The 22656-nt window shown below is 37.3% G+C and overlaps 1 protein-coding gene across 1 annotated transcript in view; it reads left to right on the top strand.

The window, feature by feature from the left end:
- Positions 1-22656, top strand: part of LOC120526580 (neuroendocrine convertase 1-like) — a 672113-nt gene that overhangs the window by 544183 nt on the left and 105274 nt on the right. The window contains exon 5 of the mRNA XM_039749744.1: positions 10222-10340. Within this exon, the coding sequence (XP_039605678.1) occupies positions 10222-10340 (119 nt within the window). The remainder of the gene's footprint in view (positions 1-10221; positions 10341-22656) is intronic.

Below are 22656 nucleotides of genomic sequence, written 5' to 3'. Positions count from 1 at the left end.
TCTGAAGGAATTTTAAAACAAGTATATGCAAGATCACAATTCACTTTATGCCCTAAGAACTTGCTTAGAATTGAAGATATTCCTGACCATGAAATTCCTCTCCGGTCAGTTGCAATTGCTCAGTCCAGTGGTAGCAGCCAAGGATTCGTCAAATGTAAGTGTAAAACAAAGTGCCAAAATATGAAATGTCTTTGCGTGAAAAATGTAATGAAATGTAATTCAAAATGTCATTCAAGCCTACCATGTTGCAACAAGTAGGTTAATTTTAATTTCTTATTTTTTATATGAAAAATTTGTTTCCCTTAATAAGAAAGGCATACATTTTGTTTTTTACAACTTTCATTTTTCTTTACGTATTTTGAATAAATTGTTTTAATGGCACTCTCATTATTTTTTCAGGAATAACATTTGTATTTTTGAGGAATGCACGTCATTTATATAATAGCCTTATCAGGACCTTTATTCATACTTTGCCTAAATAGCATTTGTCATTCTATAGAATGCCTAGGTATTATATATAATGCCTAGGGAAAGTGTGGAATAATTCTCATATTTCATACATTGCCTAAAAACGCCGGGCATTATATACAATGCCAAGGTATTCTATAGAATGCCGGCTTTTCATACATTGCCAGTAACATATACACACGCACATACATATATATCAGCGCTTCCCGATTCATTTTACACTCGCACCCCCTGTGACAGACAATCCCGATTTCGCACCCCCTTGGTTTGAGAAGAAGTATGAAAAAATATGAGGTTAACGCAGAAAAACAGATCACCAGTTGAAGCTTTATGAATAATGGATACTTTATTCGCCATCAATAATTGTTTTGGTAAAGCCATACTCAGTGTAATCCTTCCATTTTCTAATTTTTTCGCAACTAGCCATGATTAAATGAATGGTAAAAAAGTAAGAGTGAAGCAATGGTGACTTATTGAGGCAGGCAGGCGAGAGCACAATAGCACGCTGGCTCGATGTAGTGCACGTCAAGTCGATCTAAAATGCACGATCAGATTCGAAAAAATATATCTTTTCAAGTTCTATTTGGATATAAGTAGGTTCTATTTAGTCAACAGAAATATCTTTGGTAGGAATGGAAGTTGAATTTAGTCTTTAAATTTCTATGGTGAAGAAAAATTTATGCAATGATGACTAAATTTAACTTACATTCCTACCAAACATTTCTGTCGACTAAATAAAAATTACTTATATTTAAAAATTTTTAAAAAATTAAACAGATATGATAGTTCATAATACCCACGCAGCTCTAAGTGCATGTAAGAGCGGGAGTCATCCGTTTTAACAAGCAGCGTATTGCACTGATACTAAATAGCCTGCCCATTTAATTATTTAGGAATGGATAGATAAATTAAGATTTTGTACAAATAATGTTTTTCATTTTTCTTCCTCGATGAATTCTGTCACCCCCAGCAACAGCTGCTCGCACCTCAAAGGGTGTATATATATATATATATATATATATATATATATATTGTAACAAAGGCACTATATAGGTGCCTGACCCGGCACAGATGGACACAGAGGCACGTAAAAAAACACAAATACTTTATTTTTCTTCGGCTGTGGGACACGTCTTCCCTGTGCCACACAGCCCAAACACAGTCCCCAAAACACCAGCACAAAACAGTTCTCTTCCTTCCTTTACCACCACTCCTCCTCAAGCTTCGTTTCCTTCCTCCCAACTCTGGCTCTTTGAGTGGTGGTGGCTGGGCCCTTTTATAGCCCACCCGGAAGCGTTCCAGGTGATTAACCACCTGGTCCTAATTGCACTTCCGGGTGGGGCTGAAGACTCATCCAGCCGGGCTGTGGGAAGCAGACAGCTCCCACTGGCGGCCACCCCGGATGGCGAATAAAGCTGTGGAGGACTCCCTGCGGGCGGTTGAGGAATCACCGTCGGCCAGGAAGGTTGACACCAAGTGTCCCGGGGAAGGTATTGGACTGCCCATGGCGGCTCCCCCGAAACATAAGCAGCAGGGATGTCCTTGCTGGGAATGGGACCCGGCTGTCCTTCACAATATATATATATATATATATATACAGTGGAACCTCGAGATACGAGTTTAGTTCGTTCCAGCACTGAGCTTGTATAGCGAATTTCGCGTATCTAGAACAAACTTCCCCATTGAAAATAATGGAAATCCAGTTAATCCATTCCGCACCCCCAAAAATATCAACATAAAAATCAATTTTCCTAACAAATAACACTGATAAATAATATATATAAGTGGAACCTCGGTTTGCGAGTGTTTTGCAAGACGAGCTAAATTTTTAAATTAATTTTAACTTGATAAAACGAGCGATGTCTTGCAATATGAGTAGTATGGATACACTTTGTCTGCTGAGTGTCATGTGATCATAACTGAGCTGATAGTTCTTCTCTCTCGTGTGCGTCCCTCTCTCCTTATCTCTCTTCCTCGCGCACGCTTCTCTCTCTCTCTCGCTCACGCACGTGTCTCTCTCTCTCCTTATCTGTCTTGCTCGCTCGCCTCTCTCTCTCCTTATCTCGCTCGCTCGCATGCGCGCCTCTCTCTGTCTCTCTCCTCTTGAGGGTAGAAAAGCCAAAAATGACACCTTTTATTGGCTAACTAAAAAGATTACAATATGCAAGCTTTCGGGGCAACTCAGGCCCCTTCTTCAGGCAAGATGTAATCAAAGCTTGCATATTGTAATCTTTTTAGTTAGCCAGTAAAAGGTGTCATTTTGCTTGGCTTTTCTCTACATTCATAATGGCTAACACGGTACAACACCCTAGTATTCCTCTTGAGGGCAATCATCTCCTATTCTCCGTCTGCATGTCAGCGATATTTTTGGATACACTTATACGGCGAACTGCTACAGCAAAACAATGAAATCACAAGCGCACAAACGCATAGATCCTCACGCTACAGGAGAACAAGGAAAACTGAGTGAGCTGACGGGCTGGCAGCGTCAGCTTGGGTGAATGCCCAAGCTGAGATGGATCGGGAAACGCGTCACGCATAACCACAGCCTGGCTCGTGGCTTGTTACGCGAGCCAATACTCGTATTTAGATCCAAATTTTTCACTCATACTTTCCTCGTATCTTGAATTTCTTGTATACAGAGCTGTTCGTATCTCGAGGTTCCACTGTATGTATATATATATATATATGTATATATATATATATATATATGGGTGTGTATATGTATGTGTGTATATATGTAGATATGTATTTATATATATATATATATATATAATCTTTATATATATATATATACTCAGCAAAAAAAGAAACATCCTCTGACTTTCAACTGTTTTACTTTCAGTAAACTTAATGTGTAAATATTTGTATGAACACTAAAAGAGTCAACACCATAAGACATAAACTAAAAATGTTTCACAATGTGTCCCTGAATGAAGGGAGGCTCAAAATCAAAAGTACCAGTCACTATCTGGTGTGGCCACCAGCTGCTTGAAGTACTGCAGTGCATCTCCTCCTCATGGACTGGACCAGATTTGTCAGTTCTTGCTGTGAGATGTTACCCCACTCTTCCACCAAGGCACCTGCAAGTTCCTGGACATTTCTGGGGGAAATGGCCCTAGCCCTCACCCTGCGATCCAACAGGTCCCAGGCGTGCTCAATTCCTTCGACGATAAACACAAATCCGTCCATCACCCCTGGTGAGACAAAACCGTGACTCATCAGTGAAGAGCACTTTTTGCCACTCCTGTCTGGTCCAGCGAAGGTAGGTTTGTGCCCTAAAAAGAATGAAATGAACCTAGAATTTGGATTTTTTTGTCTAAAATCTGATCTCAGCATTCTTTGGTTTGTTAGGATAATTAATATCATTAATAATTGTTAACACCAACATTTATTTACTCTAATTGATAACTGAACTGTTCAATTCTCCCTCATGAATGAATTGTCACATTAAGCATTGGTTATTAAAGTTTAAAATAGTTAAACCATCAAATTAATCGCAATTGTACTTTTTTTTTTAATTCTGTCCTTTTAGCCTAACATTAAAAATGTAACATAGATAATTCTACACGATACAGTGCTTTCTGTGACAAAGGTAAATTTTTGAACCCTCAAGTGATACTTGTCTTTTAATCTTAGTTCCAAAGATTCATGTCAGTTGCAACCATTATACATTGTTGCTAGAGGCTGATAAAAATATGAGTCACCTCAAAGAGTCAGCACACATTGTCCGCATTCTTTTTCTTTTCACTTAACGGGAAAGGTCACTGCTGGATAAGAAGTCTGTTTTAATACCAACCATAGATAATGAAATAATAAAGAAAGGAACAAATGCCTACTTCAGTACAAAAAAAGTACCTGACAAAATAGGATATCTCTTTAATTTCATTCTTAATTGTTAAACTATTCATTTCTGTTTCTCTCTATGCCATTAAACAGGGTTTTGTTTCTTCTTGTGTAGGGCAAATTCTTTGGAAGCTAATTAGTCTGGTGTGCTTTGAAAAGAAACCATCATGTTTGGAATATCAAATATACTAAAATAAGAACCCATGCAAATGATATTAGTTTAATGTGTAATACTTGTAGCAGAAATACTTAGCAAGGATCATTTTGTTAATTATGGATTAGGACTGACAAAGTTAAGAAAACAATACATAAATGGTAACCCAGAAGAGTTCAGAGAGAAAATGAAAGCTGGAAAGTAAAGCAGAAAGCAAATATAACACAGACACAGAGTGCATTGACACATATAATGCTGGAAGGAATGATTGATCGAATATCAAGTATATGCATAAACGTTTGAGAAATAAATGTGGCTTATGGGGATATAATAAATAAGGAAGCTGGAAGAGAGAGAAAAGTAAAAGCAAAGAAAAAAAGACATTCCATTCTATTGAAATCAGTGGAAAGTACCATTCACTCAACAACAAAATGAAAAGAATAGTTGAGGATTTGGAGAGTTGGTGGCTTAGTAGAATGTGCTAATCTTGAGTCATTAGAAAACAAGGCAAAATAGGGGTAATGTATGCTTGTGTAAAGGTACTGGCACAAAATTGCAAAATGGATGCAGAAAAATTGCAAGTACATTAAGGATAAAAATGGAATATTACTGTGGAAGACATCAAAGTGAGATGCAGGAATGCATTGAGGTTTAACTGTGCATGATAAGATTGGGAAATTTAGAACAGTTTGAAATGGAATGAGAAAGCAGTGGAAATAATAACAAAGGACCAGACATGCTAGAAACTGAAGTGGAATCACAATTAAGACAAGAAAGTTGGGTGAGGTGGAAAAGGTAGAAGTTGAAAAACCAGAAAGAACTGGGGACTTCAAGGAAAGGTTAGGGCTTAGACTATGCCATGAAATTTATTAACAAGGGGAATAGTCAGAAGATTCCAACAAGTCAGCAGTTGAAATGAAAGCAATTATAAGTTAGAAAAGAAAAGTCTGAGTGTAGGCCATTCAGCTTAATATAACAAGAAGAGTCGTTCATATAATATCAGGTGAGGCTTGTAGGAAGATGGCTAGGGCATTGGATATTATACCACTAAGCTGCTGGTTGAGTTGCTACCAAAATGAACTGTGTGACCTGATTCCCTTAAACTTTTTATGCTCCAAATATAAATTGCTTTGGATAAATACATCTGCAAAATATACAGTAAAATGAAAATAATGATTTGGGTTTTTAGTTCCAAATGTTTTTATCTTCTGATTCAAACATGCAAATGGGCTAAAATGTTGCAAGCAGCTTTGAACAGGTACCATGAAACTTGCAAGCTGTGAAAATAACAATAATAATACATATCAAAATCATTTCACTATATATTTTTAGACTATACTTGAAAATTGAAGGTTCTAAAAATTGATTAGTATTAAAAACTCAGTTTTTCTATTCTAACGTACATTACTAAAAATTCTGGCTTCACATTTTCTAATTGTTTAATAATATGTGTCCTCTAACCTTCCAAAAATCCAGCTCCCCATTAGAGATATAGTGGAGGAGTTAGAAAATAATTAAATCACTCCTCTTTTTCACAGGATAAAAAGAATATTATCAGTTTAAGATATAATATGCTTCTACCAGTACCATTAATTCCTAACTAAGTAAAATTAAAATATACAATATGTAAATATGTATATATTAAGTTAAACTTTGATTAATGCGACATAAAACCTAAAGAGAACCAGTTAACCAAAAGATGAAATGATGGTCAAAGAAACAGGCAAGGGTCAAAATTGAAAAGTCAAAAAGAATATTTATCAAAATCTAAATGCTGAACTGAAAACAAAGTCAAAACTAATTCACCATTAGTCAAAACCGAGAATTCCTTTACTAAAATGTACTATAAGTCTTTTAGGTGCATATCCAAAATCTTGGATATTGTGTGAAATGTGGCGCCGACTTTTAAAGTGTTGCACGCATGACTTCTAGTAGACACTCTCCTAAAAAACAGACTGTCACATCTTAGCAACCGTGGCACAAAATGGCAACCATGAAAAATGATATGGCGCTGTAATACATACAAAATAATGTTAAAAAAGTGACATTTGTTATTAATAAATTATCTAAGGGAAATAATTATAAACTGTGTTGAAAAACCTATAAACCTTTCACCTAGAACTTTAGAAAAAAAATAATCTTAGAATAATTCTTGCAATATTGTAGTAAAAATAAATACTGTCACTTCAGCCCCATCATTTTTTTGGGCAATAACACTTTAAACATTCAATATACTGTACATCTTTTTTAACATCAGATGCAGAGGCATGATTCTTCATGTCTTGTTCTTATCCAGATCACCATGTATATGTCTAATACAATGTAATAATATAACAATATTTTTTTTCATTTAAAACAACTGTACAATGCACCTACATGCTAAGGATAGCACGTGTGGGGGAAAGATCAACATGCTCCTTTTTCATGAGGCATGAGCCCTTAACTCCACAAATATCAAAATTAAAGTGGCATATACACTAAACTGATTATGCTTTTTTTATACAATTATCGATTTATTTAGCAAAATGTTTTTCTTTGTTTCTGGTTCATTACTTAATTCAGAAATGTATCACTTTTTTCATTCTAAAGTAGAGAGTTTAATCCATATCATACATAAATAATATTTTAGATTTTCAAAACACAAACTTTAGACTGAGTTCCTGAATTGATATTTACAGCTCAGTTATTCAAACATGGTTGAGAATATGAATCATATTGGAAGTACCTAAACATACTTTTATTTTCTAAACATTAGTAAGTAATGGTGGTATGTTTTGCAGTAATTGCCACTATCTGTATGTTTTGTGTTAGAATCTTGAGGACAAAAATATTTAATTTTGTATCAAGAAATTGGAGGCAGAGGGCAAGTTTTCTGATTAGAGAGGGTAGTAAAGTCCTACAATAGTTTGGTATCTTACAGCTTCAAGAAATTAAAAATAGTAATCATGCAAGAAATAGTTCAAGTGATAAAGAATGCACATTAGAACAAACTTTATCATGGACAGTAATTGACAATACAAACATACAATTATTGTGATGTAACATGAATTATAGGTCAAATGCCCAAATAGCAATATGGATGGATTGCAACATGATTCTATAAAAGATGGCGGCTCATAGTATTCAACATCTGAAATGTTTGACCTTCCAAAAATGAAAACTAGTGCTAAAGCAACCAACAAAAAAAAGAGAACTAAGTAAAATATAGGTATAGCTGCGTAACAGGTTGGATTATACTCTTGACTACAACTTGACTATGAACTTTTTAGTTTTGGTATAAGACTCTTTGTTATGTGCATTACATCTCCGCTTGTTAAAAGACAGTCCAACAACCTGATTAAAAAGGCAGGCTGAGTTATGAGGTAATTGAAGAGAGGAGAATCAAGACAAAACTGAGTGCCATTATGAACAATACTGCACACACACCCCATGGGTCACACTAGCATTGGGTGCTTTTAGTCAAAGAAATTATTCAGCAGAAGTGAGTCAAAAACGGCTACTGGGGCTCCTCCATACCTAAAGCAATACACCTTTATAGTACCTTACTGTGACTGTTCTCTTATCTTTAGCCAAGCCAGAAGTTTTTGTTATTTCTTGTGTGTATTTGAGATGTGGTATTTTTGTTTAAAACAAACCTAATACTTATAACAGTTAGATACATAGACACACATCTGAAACGAAGAGTAAAATCAAAATCACTCTCAGTGGTTAAATATAATACAAGACATGGTAATATAAATTCCTGTTAACATCAGAATGGCGATACTAAAAATTAACAATAAACGAGTGGAAGGCAAAAATCCAGTTATCAGCAGTCTTGAAGAAAATAAAATCATGCAATGTCCACAATCATGTACAATGGACAAAGTCACCATTTTACAGCCAGTTGGCCCCCTTCCAGGGCAATTTATAATTTAATATGCATATGCTTAGCCTAAACTGTGTAAAACAATGTAAAATAAGATGGATTGGTGTTGTGAATCACCGTTGATTAATTAGTTTAGAATATGTCAAAAAAACTAATTAGAGCTTTTATTAGTAGGAACATTTACCATGAACTCATTCACTTACTAATTTCATTAACTTAGTAATTACAGTCCGAGATTGCAGTGAGCCAGAGCCCATTCAGTCAGTATGAGGTAGGAACCAACACTGAAAAGGGTCCATTGCAGTACATAATCTTCACATTTGATAATATTCGGCTCATTTTTAGTTACCAATGGGAGTGATGTGAGTGGAAGTTGGAGTAACTGGAGAAAACCCAAGCAAACATGTGAGAATGAGAAGAATTATACAGTGATAGTGTTTAACCAGAACTCATTATGAATACTAATCGCTGTACGTGAGAAATATACAGAGAGTATTCAAAGTAGTGATCTCTGCACATATACTACTGTATCTAATCCCTAAAACAACTTTTTTATTTTTAGCTGTGATCTTATATACCTTAAGAGAGCAGCAAATACATGTATTATAACCTGGCAGGAGAAATTGTAAATGGAAAAAAAACTTGACATTACAGGTAAATAATGATTAGTAAATACTGTAGAAATAATTAATATTGTTGCAGCAATAAATGTCTTATGATGTGTCCATGTACATGGCAAACTACAAAGTGACATTGTCTTCTCTTTTGGTACACTTTTCTTTACTGCAAACAAATAAAGTGACTGATCAATTATTTATCTCTATCACCAAGTGAAAGAGTTTTTTTTGCCTTCAGTTTTAAAACAGCATATAAGTTAGTATTTCTGAAAACATCTGAACAATGGTAGTAGTTTATTAGTTTTAATATTATTACCTGAACACATTTTATCATTTGCATTTGGTATTTAGCCAGTGTTAGCTCTCCAGTTTTCTTCCCAGTAACCTTCACTGGTATTATTTAGGTCAGGTCAGGTCAGGTTGGGGAGCATGCACTGGTACAACTCGTTGCCGCTCCCACCACATGACAAAGAAGCATAGAATCCTGGTTGGCAACCCCCCAGGCAGACATGTGGTCCAGTACCCCCAACTCAAACCCCAAAGAGGGTATGACCATGCATCTGCTGCAGCCAGGTGTTACATGGGCTTCCCTTTGGCCTGGCCCAGCCACCAGGATCCTCAACTACTAAGTGTACATTAATCTGTAAAGCATACTTTTTGTTGTACTCAGTGTATCCTTATCACTTAAAAACACAAACAGAATATTATTTAGTTGGTATAGCTGTTTAAATAATACAGATTTTGATCCATCAATCTATTTTATTAATCTTGAGAACATGGAAGTAGGAATTCTGACACTGCCCCGAGTAGAAAAGGATGGGATGCCAGTCATTCCTTGGCACACTTACCTGTTAATACATTTTTCCAAAACATTTAAAATATTATACTTCATTGTTATCAATCCATCTGTTTTCTAGTCAGCTCATCATGGTGAGCGTCACAGACCTCTCATTATGTTTTTGTTTTGTTTTTTTATTTCCATAATGAAATGATCATATTAAATAATCAAGATGGGACAACAAACTGTAATTAATGAATTTCTTGTGATATTATATACTGCCTTTACTTGTCAGCACATCTGTTTAATATCCATATCTAAGTGTACAAACATATGCAAATGCTGTTATACAGTTTATGTGTTATTTTACACTCTACAAAAAAAAACATGTGTTTCTATGCAGAACAAAATAAAAAAAATCATCCTGAAGCTACTTAAAAATGATTCTGATGAAGTTTTTTATAGTTCATTTGCCTTCTTTGCCCTGCAGAGCTGGTACAGAGGCAAGATGAGATCCCCAGTGAGATCTACAATGTCATTAACTCTGAAGAAGGACTCAAGGACCCATTGGTGTTTAATGACCCGTACTGGCCCATGCAGTGGGAGCTGGTAGGTTTTTCACAATGCTATGCTAGCTCTTTAAACTTACCATTGTGTAGTTTATTACAGCCGTACAATATTATACTTTCCAGCCTGAGCTCTGAGCTTAACTGTTTCATTCCTGCTTTTGTGAACATCTTGACATCTAGAGATCTTTTAGTAATACATCTGTGGAAAATGTGAAGTGTTAAATGAATTCCATTTCTATAGTCTGTGTCTTGTGTGTCTACTGTGTCTGTCTATCTATTAGATAGACAGATAAATAGTATTTTATTCATCCCTCTGGGCAGTTTTACTTGCATCAGCAGTAACATATAATATAAAGTGCACACAGACATCCACAAAATATAAACAAAGTGGAAATTAATACACAAGTGTGATCCACAACTAAATGCATAGTATGTACAGTGAACATGTAATGAATAGTACCTCAAAATAAATATTTTTGTAAATGTGTCTGTTATAACTGGCTAGGATAAAGTTGGATGGAATGGGAGGCAGTATTGTAAAGTCTCATGCTTGTAGCTCCAGGATTGCTTCTGAGTCCACTGATAGCACACTCAGCAAGAGGCTAAAGGTGCTGCAGGACAAGGCTTTGTCGACATAATGTGCAGCATTAGTCAAAATGGCCTCTAAATTGGCCATTTTCATGATTTTTGCCACTGCTTAAGTTTGTCTAAGGTCAGTCCTGTAATCTGGTTGCATTCCTGTAATCAGGATTTTTGAACTTATTGTTACAAGTACACCCAATAGAACACAGCTGAGAACAGAAAAATAGCTGAACCTGAACCTCTTTAAAAAGTTAAATAATTTAAAAATATATTAAGTCATAGCAGAAGAGAAGTAGTTTTGTCAAGTGCTGACATATCTAATTAATATTCAATACATCAGCACTCTCTAATGCCCAGATAAACAAAAACAGAGTAAAGCATGGGTATAGGTCTGATTGGAGCTCTATTATACGTTGTAGCACTGCATTTTGTTTGCTAGCACTGACACTGGCCATTTTATTGCTATTTTAGTTAGCTTGCTTTCCTTAGAACAATCAATTACTTCAGCCAAACAAATTAGTGAATATGTAACTGTGGCAGGGTGGCCTTTTTCATTGTCTCCCCTGCTGCTGGCATTGATGCTGCTCATTTGGGTGATATCGTCATCATTCAAACTGCATCCTGTTGCTGACTCAGCGCTGATATCATTCTTGTTTCTGCCTTTCTTTGCTGGTGTACGCATCATTACACAGCCCTATCTTCAAGTGACCAACTGCCACAACTCCTTGCAGTGGTGCAAAAACTGTGAATGGTGGTAATGTGTTCTCCTTCCACTGCGGTTGCACAGCCAATGACAAGGGCGTAGAAGCATGAGTGTTGAGCATTGTGCTGTCCTGTGGTAAAGCAGGGATGTTGAATACTGTACTTTTATTCAGTGCAATGTGGTGTGTGAGCATCCAAGTTGAATCCCCTCACCTCTTCCTCCTTCCCCGTGATAGTAAGGTGCCAACAAATCATGGTACCATCTCATCCCCTGCTCAACATCTTATCTTAATGTGGTACACTACCTCAGGCAAGTGGGCCAAGATGGTACACAGACTATGCCAGCTATCGGCAAGTTTTGGTCTTCTACTTGTCCAAGCTTCTGACACTAATGTCATGCTGTGCAGTGCTTACCAGCACTGACCCAATGCATTTTTAATTCTTGTATTGCTCATTGTATTGATCTTGATGCAACTGCCAGTGCTTGTTGTAATATATACAATATAAGGGAAATATTTACAGTAAAATGACCCCCTCAATAGAATCAAGCTGGTTTGAGAATCTTGTTTTTTAATATAAGGGTAAGCCTCATTTGCTTGGAACAAAACACTCAAAAAAATCTGTATAAAAACAATAAGAGATTGAACTAGAACAAAGAAAGTTTACGAGAGATTATTAGATGTGAAACGCACAAAATGCAAAAGTACTTCAGAAAATGGTGTAGAGCAAGGGTCCCCAAAGTTTGTCAGCCACTTCACAGTTGGTGCATGAAAACACGATTGTAAAATGTGTAAGAATTTTGGAGATAAATAATCACCACATTGTTAACTTCATGTACACAAAAATTGTGCATGTGCACTTTATGTATCTGTGTTTGACACTGAGTGTGTTGCAATCGAATGACACTCTGTAGTTAAAAAGCAGAATTCTGCATGTATAAAACACCATTTATTACAGGTTTGTTGTTCTTATAGCAGAATAATTTTACTGTGGTTGAAAAATTAACCTCTTAAAAGAAAGGAGAGTCAAGACAAAAAAATCAGGAGGTAACACTTCAGCATTGAATGTTCATTTAGCTGAAGATGACAGCTCAAAATTCTTAACCACCTATTCAAAAAAAGAAAAATAATGCAGCTTTAAGAAAATACAATCCCCAAGTATCTTGAATATGGATTTTCATATGTTGAGGAAGAAAATATTCCTTTACCTCAATGTGTGATTTGCTACAAAAAGTTGTCAAACCATTTGAAGAAACCTTTCTCTATCTATTGTGACATTTACATACATAACACAGGGACTTAAAAGATAAATGACGGGAGTATTTCCTGATTTATAGGCAAATAAATTTCAACTTAGGCATTTCTCAAGAATAAATATGAAAGTGATGCGAATCTTCATACAAAGTAAAGTTGAGGATTGCCAAAGCAGAAAAAACACCATACAATTGGTGAGTCCCTTAATATTACCAGCAGCTTACAGATATTGCATCCTTAATTTTGAGAGTAAGGGCAGCTACATACTTGAAAGTTGTTCCCTTATCGAACAACCCCATATCATGGCTTCAAATGTTAATGTCAATGTTAATGAACCGCAAGGGACTGTGGGTTTTTCTTAGCCTTTATAGGGCCTATGGCATTCCCTTGATGGTGATGTACAGGCAGCCCTGCTTTTTGTTTGACCATTTATAAAACACATGGCACATAGACAAAGATACTTACACATAAAGAAACTACTGTAAATGATCAACATTGTTAACATTAAAAAAATTATCACATCAGTCAAAAAGAGACATTTGAACCCCAGCATTAGTACCCTGGCCGAAACATAACAGGCTGATGCAGCCCTCAGACATCATGGTGAATCAGAATGAATATTCTACCTTAACTTTGGCTTAGTAACATTTTCCTGTTTAACAACATTTTACTAAAATGAGCCTTTCGTCTGATTTTTTTCTCCTTGTCCTTTGGCTTTCTCTATGACTTTCTTTGGAGTTACTGTAAGAAAACTACAAATACTATATATTATTTATGCAGTATATTTTCTTTTTAAGTTGTAAACAAACATCATTGCTAAACAATACATTTTTCTTTACTGTAGCCTTTTGTTGCAGTTGGTTTCTTATGCTTTATCCCAACATACAAAAGACCATCTCCACAGTAGACTGGCCACGTTTTCAGTTTTTTTGATGTAGTGTGTAATGAATGCTCACTAGTGTTTATATATTGATTGGCTTTGTGTGCAATCCGTAGGCAGTGTTTGGTTTTGAGAAAAGATAAAGTGGTTTTCAGTGCATTGCTTCATTTTGCCAGACAAGTCAGAGGTTTTGTGAATGTGGTGTAAAGATTTGGATTTGTGTTTATAGTTTGAAAAGTTTCAGGAAATGTGTCTTAGCGATTGTGAAATACTGTAAACAGTGTTTTGTAAATTTTTTTCTTCCATTGTATCCTGCTGTTCCTAAATCCCATTGAAGAGTTTTTCTCAGCAGGGTGTTGGAAAGGATATGACAGAAACCCTGATGCCCAGGAAAATCTCCTTCAGACAATAAACTTGGTCTGTGCAGACATAGATGAGGAATCATGTCAAGGCTGGATTCAACAAACCATAGGATTCTTCGCCTGCTGAATTGTATCGGAGAACATTACTTATGTAAATGAAGTCCTCTGGCCTAACCCTGCCCAAAGACATCATGCTGTGGCATAATGAATAATCTTTCATAATTTTGACTTGGTAACATTTTACTGTGTCAAAGATGGGACGAAAGAGTCATAAAAAAATGGTTTGGTTTTGAGGACACATTTTGTGAATGTAGTGCGAAGGTTTGGTTTTGTTCAGTAAAGTTTCAGTAAATGTGTCGTAGCAATTATTATGTACTATAAATAATTCACTAAGGCAAGACAACCATGAAAAGCACGCCGGAAGGGGCGTGGATTCACTAAGCCACCGACAAGTGAGACACCTATGGTGCACACAGGAAGGAGCCACGCCCACCAACTCCAAGACCATTGGATACGACGACAACTCACAGGGCCACGCCCACCAACTCGGATGCGACGACACAGAAAAAATGCCGTCATTTATGTTCGTCTATCGTAGAGGCCACATGCAGAGCAGGTCAGGTTAATGTCATGTACCTCCGAGCTACGTTGACTGTTCATAGAGGCATGTTTCTCGCGGAGGTGAATCGCCATATGCAGCGTGTGAAACGGTTTGCGAGGGGTATCCCATGGGATCCTTAAAACAATCCTTTAAAAGTGAGGTTAAAGCACAATAAATGAATCAGTCTTTAAAAACCAATAAGCCCTGTGCCTCTGTTTCATTACCGTCTCACCTGCTTCACCAATGCAGGCCCTGCAACAGTCGAGACGCTCTGTCAGCAGCTGACCTTCTCTGTGCCTGACCGGTTCACACAGAGGCAGCGCAAGAGAAAGCCGCACCAGAGACAGACAGAGGCACACACAGGCAGCTGGTGGACGGCTCTCCGTGAGTTTCTCTTGCGAGCGGACACATAACCAGGCGGTGTGTATGCTTCGAGAACGAGGCTGGACACGGCTTGCGACCGGGCACGTGAGCAGGCAGTGTGTATGCTTCGAGTGCGAGGGTGGACGCGACAGGACCATCTAGGAAAAATCATGTTGCGGATGTGATTCGCTGTATGCAGTGTGTAAAACAGTTTGTTTGTCGCAGATGTGAATTGCTGTATGCGGCGTGTAGAACAGTTTGCGAAGGGTGTCCCTGTGTCTTTCCAGAAGTGTTCAACCATCAATAAATAATTATGCGGCGTTTGTTATGCCGCGGGTTCACTATTGCGTTGTATTTTGCTCTCTCCAGAGTTCCATCTTTTCATTCACTTACTGTTGTATTCTCACACTAACCTGTTTTAGACAACCGTGTCTTTCCAGAAGTGTTTACCATTCAATAAATAATCATGCATGAGATTGAGCGTGTGTCTAGGCATGGGTAAGCCGTTGAACCCCATTCGGGCTGCAAACCGTGGAATTGCCACTAAGTGCGACTCATACGCTCCCACTGTTTTCGTCCCTACCCTTTGTACACACCCCCCTCCCACACGTTGACTGTTAATAGAGGCATGTTTCTCGGAGGTGAATCGCCATATGCAGCGTGTAAAACGGTTTGCGAGGGGTATCCCATGGGATCATTAAAACATTCCTTTACAACTGAGGTTAAAACACAATGAAGTGAGCAATCTTTAAAAAACGAGTTTTCGGTTACAACGCACGACCGCGTGCAGCATAGCAAAGTGTTGTACACGCTACATACAGCAATTCACATTTAGATGCTCCTGCACTTTGTACACACACCCCTCCCACCTCGCTATGCCGCATGGATGATTGTGTGTTGGTTCGTTCCGTGCATTGTTACAATGTTGCTTTTCTTGCTGATTTATTACATTACCGATTTTGCGAATGTAAAATTTTCTCCTGTGCTTAAAAATTATTAAAAAACCGGCCTGATTATACGGCGTATGGTACGCCGCGGGTTGGCTAGTGTACTATAAAGGGATAATTAAATATCAATTAATTTAATAGAGAAACTGACTGTATTTATAGAACAATGTTTAGCTGATATTCAGTGTTACTTCCCTGTTTATTTAAAATGAAATATTTCAACCAAAATATAAATGACCCCTCAACCTTTTAGATGCGCTCCTACAGATTCTTGCCTGGTGCTGGCCTTGACACAATGCTGTCTCCTCATTCATGTCTCTGCACAAGTGGCCACACTACCTCCTTGCTGGATGAAACTTTGCCACGATCTCACCTTCTGGACTCCAAGCTCAAAGGCTAAGTGGGTAAAGGGTTGGAAGCACTTCTGCAGCAATCTTCAGAATTGCTTCTGGGGACAACAGTGCTCCCCAAAAAGTCTTCTCTCCTTTCTTCCAGTGCTCCTTCTAGCAGACCTCATGTCTCCCTACATTTCTAATCTCTGTTAGTTATTAAAGGGCCAGGTCTTCTTTTCCTCTGTGGCACCATCTCCCTTTGAGCAAGCATAGTACTTCTCCCATATCACCAATTATGGGTGGGCAGAAACATTTTCAGCGTCTTTCTGGTTCACCAAAGCTTTTCTAATAAACCTAGGCATTTGGGAGGTGTAATTTCTTCTAATAAATGCCACTCCATTTCATGTTAATTGAGGCTTCTGCTTTTATCAGTGCAAGTGTCTAAATGTGATCAATGTGTTCATGATCACCCTTTTCACCCCATGATCAGTAATGTAAACCCAAGCATACTGTGGGTAATTTCTAATGGGAGCCCACGTAGTTTAAATGAATTACACAGTAAGTGACAGGTGAAGAATGGCACAGCAGTGCAGTAGTTTAAGTTTCTGTATATTTATTTGAACAATAATAAAAACCTCTGAAAATTGGCATTAACTCAGTTAAAGTACAGTGGGTCATTTAGAAAAAAATAAGACATGTAGCATCGAACCTATTTCCAGCACTGCAATGAAAGTATTTTTTAATAACCTAGGAAAATAAGAGGCATAATGGAAAACTGCACTGTTGATGAGATTTTTTTGGATCTATAGGGGGCAATACAACTTCATTAGTGGGAGTACATGTTATGTGTTTTGCACATTTTTGTAATAAAATTCTAAGGTAATGTTATCTCATGAAATATTTAGAACAGACGTAGTTTGTTCAATTAGACAATACAAGCAAATATTTGATTTATATGTGCTCAAATCTTAGTGGATTCCAATAGGGACATCTTTTGGCTAAGCTCTCCTTTAAATGTGCGTTTAATTTGATCAGATCATTTAAGCAGCATCAACTCAAAAACAATAATTATCTAATTTCTCATGATTTTGCATTGTCCTATAAATGAGAATATTTTATGAAATTCAGATACATTTTTATTTGAGTCTCTTTGGAGTATTCATATGTGTTGCACGTTTGACTATATCTAGAGGCCTGCTTTCTTGCTTAATTTCACACCAAAGCTTTTTGTTCAGCATAATCCCTGCATTTTGTTTTTACATATGTTAATGAGCTGTAGCATCTGAAGGTAGTCCCTGCAATTGACATCCTGTCCTCTGAACTTTTACTTCATACAACGTTTTTAAGAATCAACTTTTCTCCCTTAAACTGCACTTACGTTTTTAATTAATGGGAACACAGGACAAAAAGTCTAAAGAATTGAAGAATATTTGGAGTTTAAGTGTTCCTTGTGGTGTTGTCTTGCATCACTAGTACCTGCTTAAGGCACTGTACAGCCTCCTGTGATGCTCGAAGGAAGGTGGGTGCTCCAGCTGTCCACGAGACCTAATGTGGCAAATCCTATGGGAACAAGTCTGGAATTGATGAGGAGGACATTTATGTTAAGCAGAAAGCTCAGTTGGGCTGGGTGGTCTTTTGGCCTTGGAATACCTGCAGACCTTTGGAGTTTTTTTTTTTTTCTTCTCCCGCTCAGCTGGCCTTATCATTGGTAATCATCTTTAGAGAAACAGAATAATAATACAGTACTTTTCCACTAATTATATATCTATGTTATGTAAGGCTGTTTTGATTTATTTTTTTGTTACTTATTCATTATTATTCTTTCCTAATTTAACTTGTTTTTCTTTTCTTGTAACTATTTTCTTTGACATTTTGTAAAGCACTTTGAGTTGCTCTCTGTGTATAAAAATGTGCTATAGAAATAAATGTTGTTGTTTTTGTTGTAATGCAATGACATTTGAGAATTCAGCTCTATGCTTAATATTTTCCTGAGTATGTTTTTATTTATGCATAAGTTTGTGGTAAATGGAGCCACTGCTAGAATTTGGTGCTTCTTCTGATCATCGGGAGCTACAATGAAAGTTCAGATGCATGCAAATTTTACTGTCAAATGGCAGACATTTTAGGCTTGTTACAGAAAACAAAACCAACGGCAGTACCAATGAAAGTTAAGAGATGGTGTATCGTAATTCAAAGAGATCATAAAATTTAGAGTTATAAGCAAAACTACAAAACTCTAACCAGAATCTAACCAAAAATTTGCATAGAAAAGACTTTTTTCACTGAATCTCATTATTTCACAACAAAGTTTGAACGTATCTTGATGTTAGTACTATCTTAGATAACATGGTCGCAATGATGCCACAGAGCACATGACATATACTATGTGCTAAACAAACATGCAGGATAATAATAACCACATATCCAAAATGTTGGCATCAATTAAATCCAGAAATGTAAACATGATTCTACTTGGGGTCTGTTCCTGGGTTTAGTTTTGTTTGTTGTCATCTAATTGTTGTTCTTTGTAAATTGTTTTTTTCTGTTGAAATTGTTTGTCTTAATTACTTTCAAATAGTATTTTATTTCTTAATTATCCTATTTCATTTTGCCTGTTCCCTTCTCTTCTGTTTATTGATCCAAATGAGGAGGTACCACCAAATATGGCAGGTGTGCTGCTTATGGGACTGCCTCCTGAGCTTCAGATTTAAAGCCATACCCAAACCCCAATATGATCGCTAGGCTCGGGCATAGGGTTTCTTACACTTTGTCTTTGCCTCTCTTTTGATGTCCTATGCAAAGGCACCTTTGCCTGTAAAGTAGCTTGGACTATGGTCTGAGTGACTAGACTGAGAGAGTTAGGTCCTGGATGAGGTCTTGAGAAGCCTGTATGAAGACTGAGTTGGGAAAAGACAAAAATATCATTTTTGTCAGAAAGCTTCTAATTTTTTGATTTTTTTTAATGAAGTATTTGATAAAATTAGCCCACCAGATTACGGTTGGTGAAGGCTGATACTGCAATGGATCAGACAGGACAGTAGTCTATTGTTATGTGGTCGTGTGTTGGTGTACCTTGACTTAAGGGAAATTGCAGTTGCATCAGGTATCACATTCTTCTCTAAGGTTTTCTATAATTTTTGTATGAAATAAGGTAATGATTAAGGTTATTTAATTATAAATTGTGTTTTTCAGAATTTCTTATAACTGAATAACTCTCTTATTTTGGGTTTTTCCCTATTTTTTGGAGAATCTTTTGTGTTGGGATTTTTCCCCTTTGTTGAGTGGATAATTCATGTTTTTCAAATGAAACATCACAAGATAAAATGTAGTCAAAAAGCCAAGCTAAGCTACGTCTAAAAACAAATTGTCAACAAACAGCGATGTCTAACCTCAAAACACCTAACCAAAATTCTTAGTCAGTAAAACACATGCAGGAAATCGTTCACCAGAAAAACAAGTAAAGACAAATCAGAATGTCAAGTCTTTTTAAATTGTATTTGCAATCTCAGACAACAGTAACATTTATAAAATGCCTTTTACCCGGTGATGTCACTTTGTCTTTCACTAACAACTTCTAAGCAACCGTCATAAGAATTTCTTCCTACCCATGGAGAAATAAAATCACAGTCACAGGAGAACCAAAAAACAAAAATAAGAAATATATTCCTTGGCCTTCAAAACCTCTTTCTTCACATTTAAGTTTTGCTATAAGCCAAAGGAAAGATAAAAAAATAAAGAAAGCAGATGATCACAACTCAGTATTTTTAGCTGTGTTATGAGTCTTGACTTTGGTTATTTCTCACGCTTTTTAATTAGTTAGTTTCAGGATCTCTCTTTCTTCAAGCAGTCAGTTTTCCTTTCATTTTTGTTTGCCTATTCCTGGGTTTTGTTTTAACTGATTAATTAATCAAGGCCTTCCATTGGTTAATTTATCACTAACTTTATTTTTTGTTTAATATGGAGCTAATGTTGTTTTCCTTTTTATCTAGTGAGAAAAATTATAACACCATGCAAACAATTACAGAAAATGGAAACTCCAATGAATATCAAACAGAGAAAATTATGCTAATAAAAGGCAAAGCCCTCACTGACTGACTGACTGACTGACTCATCACTAATTCTCCTACTTCCCATGTAGGTAGAAGGCTGAAATTTGGCAGGCTCATTCCTTACAGCTTACTTACAAAAGTTGTGCAGGTTTCATTTCGAAATTCTACGCGTAATGGTCATAACTGGAACCTATTTTTTCGTCCATATACTGTAATAGACTTCAGAGAGGACTTCACAATCCATTGTGCAGGCACTCTAACACAGAATAAATGTCGATTAACTTGTTGCTTCAACCAAATCAGATTTTGAGTTGGTGTCAGTACGGCCCTCTAGCAGGCGTACAGCGACGTCACCGTATTCAGACCCATTGATTGGATAGAAGCCGCAGGTTCGATTTTCAGCATTAGCTTTGATGGCGATAGAAAGGGACTTTTTGATGGAACTGAGGTGCACAGATAATCCGTACGACAGAGTGATTGAACTGTTTTTGAGGAAAGAGAGGAGGATGGATTTTGTTTACAAATAATCCAAATTTTTGGTGAGTAAAATGTTGCGATTTTCCTAAATAATATTGCAAATTTATGAGTTATTATTGATGTTTTTTATGTGTGTCGCCGCTGTGGCTGCAGTAGAAAGGAACTTATTCACCCCGGTTTGTCTATTCAATGAAGGCATTTATTGTGGCTACAGGTGTTATCTATCTGCTATGCAGCGGCTCTTTATACTGTATTTCTGCATATTAAGATGGTTTTTATAACCATAAATTAGTTTTTGAGAGGCGGGTTGATTCAGACAGAGCAGTACTGAAGGCTTAGGTGTGAGATGCACGGTCCGCCAATGGACCAGATGATACGTAAATTTAATGAACATTACAACCCGAAAATAAACAGAACTGTAGAGAGGCCCATGATTAAATGAACGGTAAAAAAGTAAGAGCGAAGCGACGGTGACTTATTGAGGCAGGCAGGCCAGAGCACAATAGCAAGGAGCTCGATGTAGTGTGCGTTAAGTCGATCTAAAATGCGCGCTCAGATTTGAAAAAATATATCTATTCAAGTTCTATTTGGATATAAGTAGGTTCTATTTAGTCGACAGAAATATCTTTGGTAGGAATGAATTGAAGTTGAATTTAGTCTTTACATTTCTATGGTGAAGAAAAATGTATGCAATGATGATCAAATTTAACTTACATTCCTACCAAAGATATTTCTGTCGATTAAATAAAAATTACTTATATTTAAAATTCAAATAGAACTTGAACAGATATACGATAGTTCATAATGCCCATGCAGCACTACGTGCATGTAAGAGCGGAGGTCATCTGTTTTAACAAGCAGCGTATTGCACTGATACGAAATAGCCTGCCATTTAATTATTTAGGAAAGGATAGATAAATTAAGAATTTGTACAAATAATATTTTTCTGTTTTCTTCCTCGATGGATTCTGGCACGCCCAGCGCACGACTCAATGGCAACTGTGGTCTGTACTGGGAACTGAGAAGGACGGCTGCGAGGGCTCTGAGGGCAGATAAAGAGGCGTTTCTTAAAGGAATCTGTGAGCAAGTGACATACCATCTGTGGTCTAGCGACCCACGTCCTACTTACAGAGGAATCGACACATTACGCACATCTGAATCTGTTCCTCGGAGAGTCGCAGTCAGGGCGGCTGATGGAACGGTCCTTACGGATGACATTGCAGTTGTGACCCGCTGGGCTGGCTACTTTGAGCAGTTGTTCAAAGCTGATCCTCCGGCTTGGACGTTGGATATCTCTGGGTCCATGGTTCTTGAGGCTGATCCTCCGATTAGCTGTGAACCACCCAGTCTCACTGAGAATTCACAGGTGGTGAACCAGCTGATGGGGGGAAAGGCTGCAGGGGTCTGTGGTATCCGGTGTGAACTTCTTCAGGCTGGTGGTAAGGTTGTCCTCCTGGCATTGCAAGCGGTCTTTGCTTCCATTTGGGAGACTGGCATCATCCCAACTGACTGGAAAATGGGACTTGTCTTCCCAATCTGGAAAGGGAAGGGTGATCGCAGGGGGATAACACTGCTCTCGGTGCCGGGTAAGGTCCTTGCTAGAGTCGTCCTCAATAGGATTCATGCTCACTTACTCACCTACCAGCGACCAGAACAGTCTGGTTTTACGCCTAAAAAGTCTACCATCGACCGCATCCTGGCACTGAAGTTTCTCATGGAGCGCAAATGCAAATATCGGCAGAGTTTCTTTGCAGCCTTTGTCGATTTTCGTAAAGCGTTCAACTCAGTTGATCGAGCTGCCCTGTGGG

The sequence above is a fragment of the Polypterus senegalus genome, chromosome 3, assembly GCF_016835505.1.
Source record: "Polypterus senegalus isolate Bchr_013 chromosome 3, ASM1683550v1, whole genome shotgun sequence".
NCBI classification, from domain to species: domain Eukaryota; kingdom Metazoa; phylum Chordata; class Cladistia; order Polypteriformes; family Polypteridae; genus Polypterus; species Polypterus senegalus.
The sequence above is the reverse complement of the archived record's forward strand: the minus strand, read 5'-3'. Positions and strand labels throughout refer to the sequence as shown.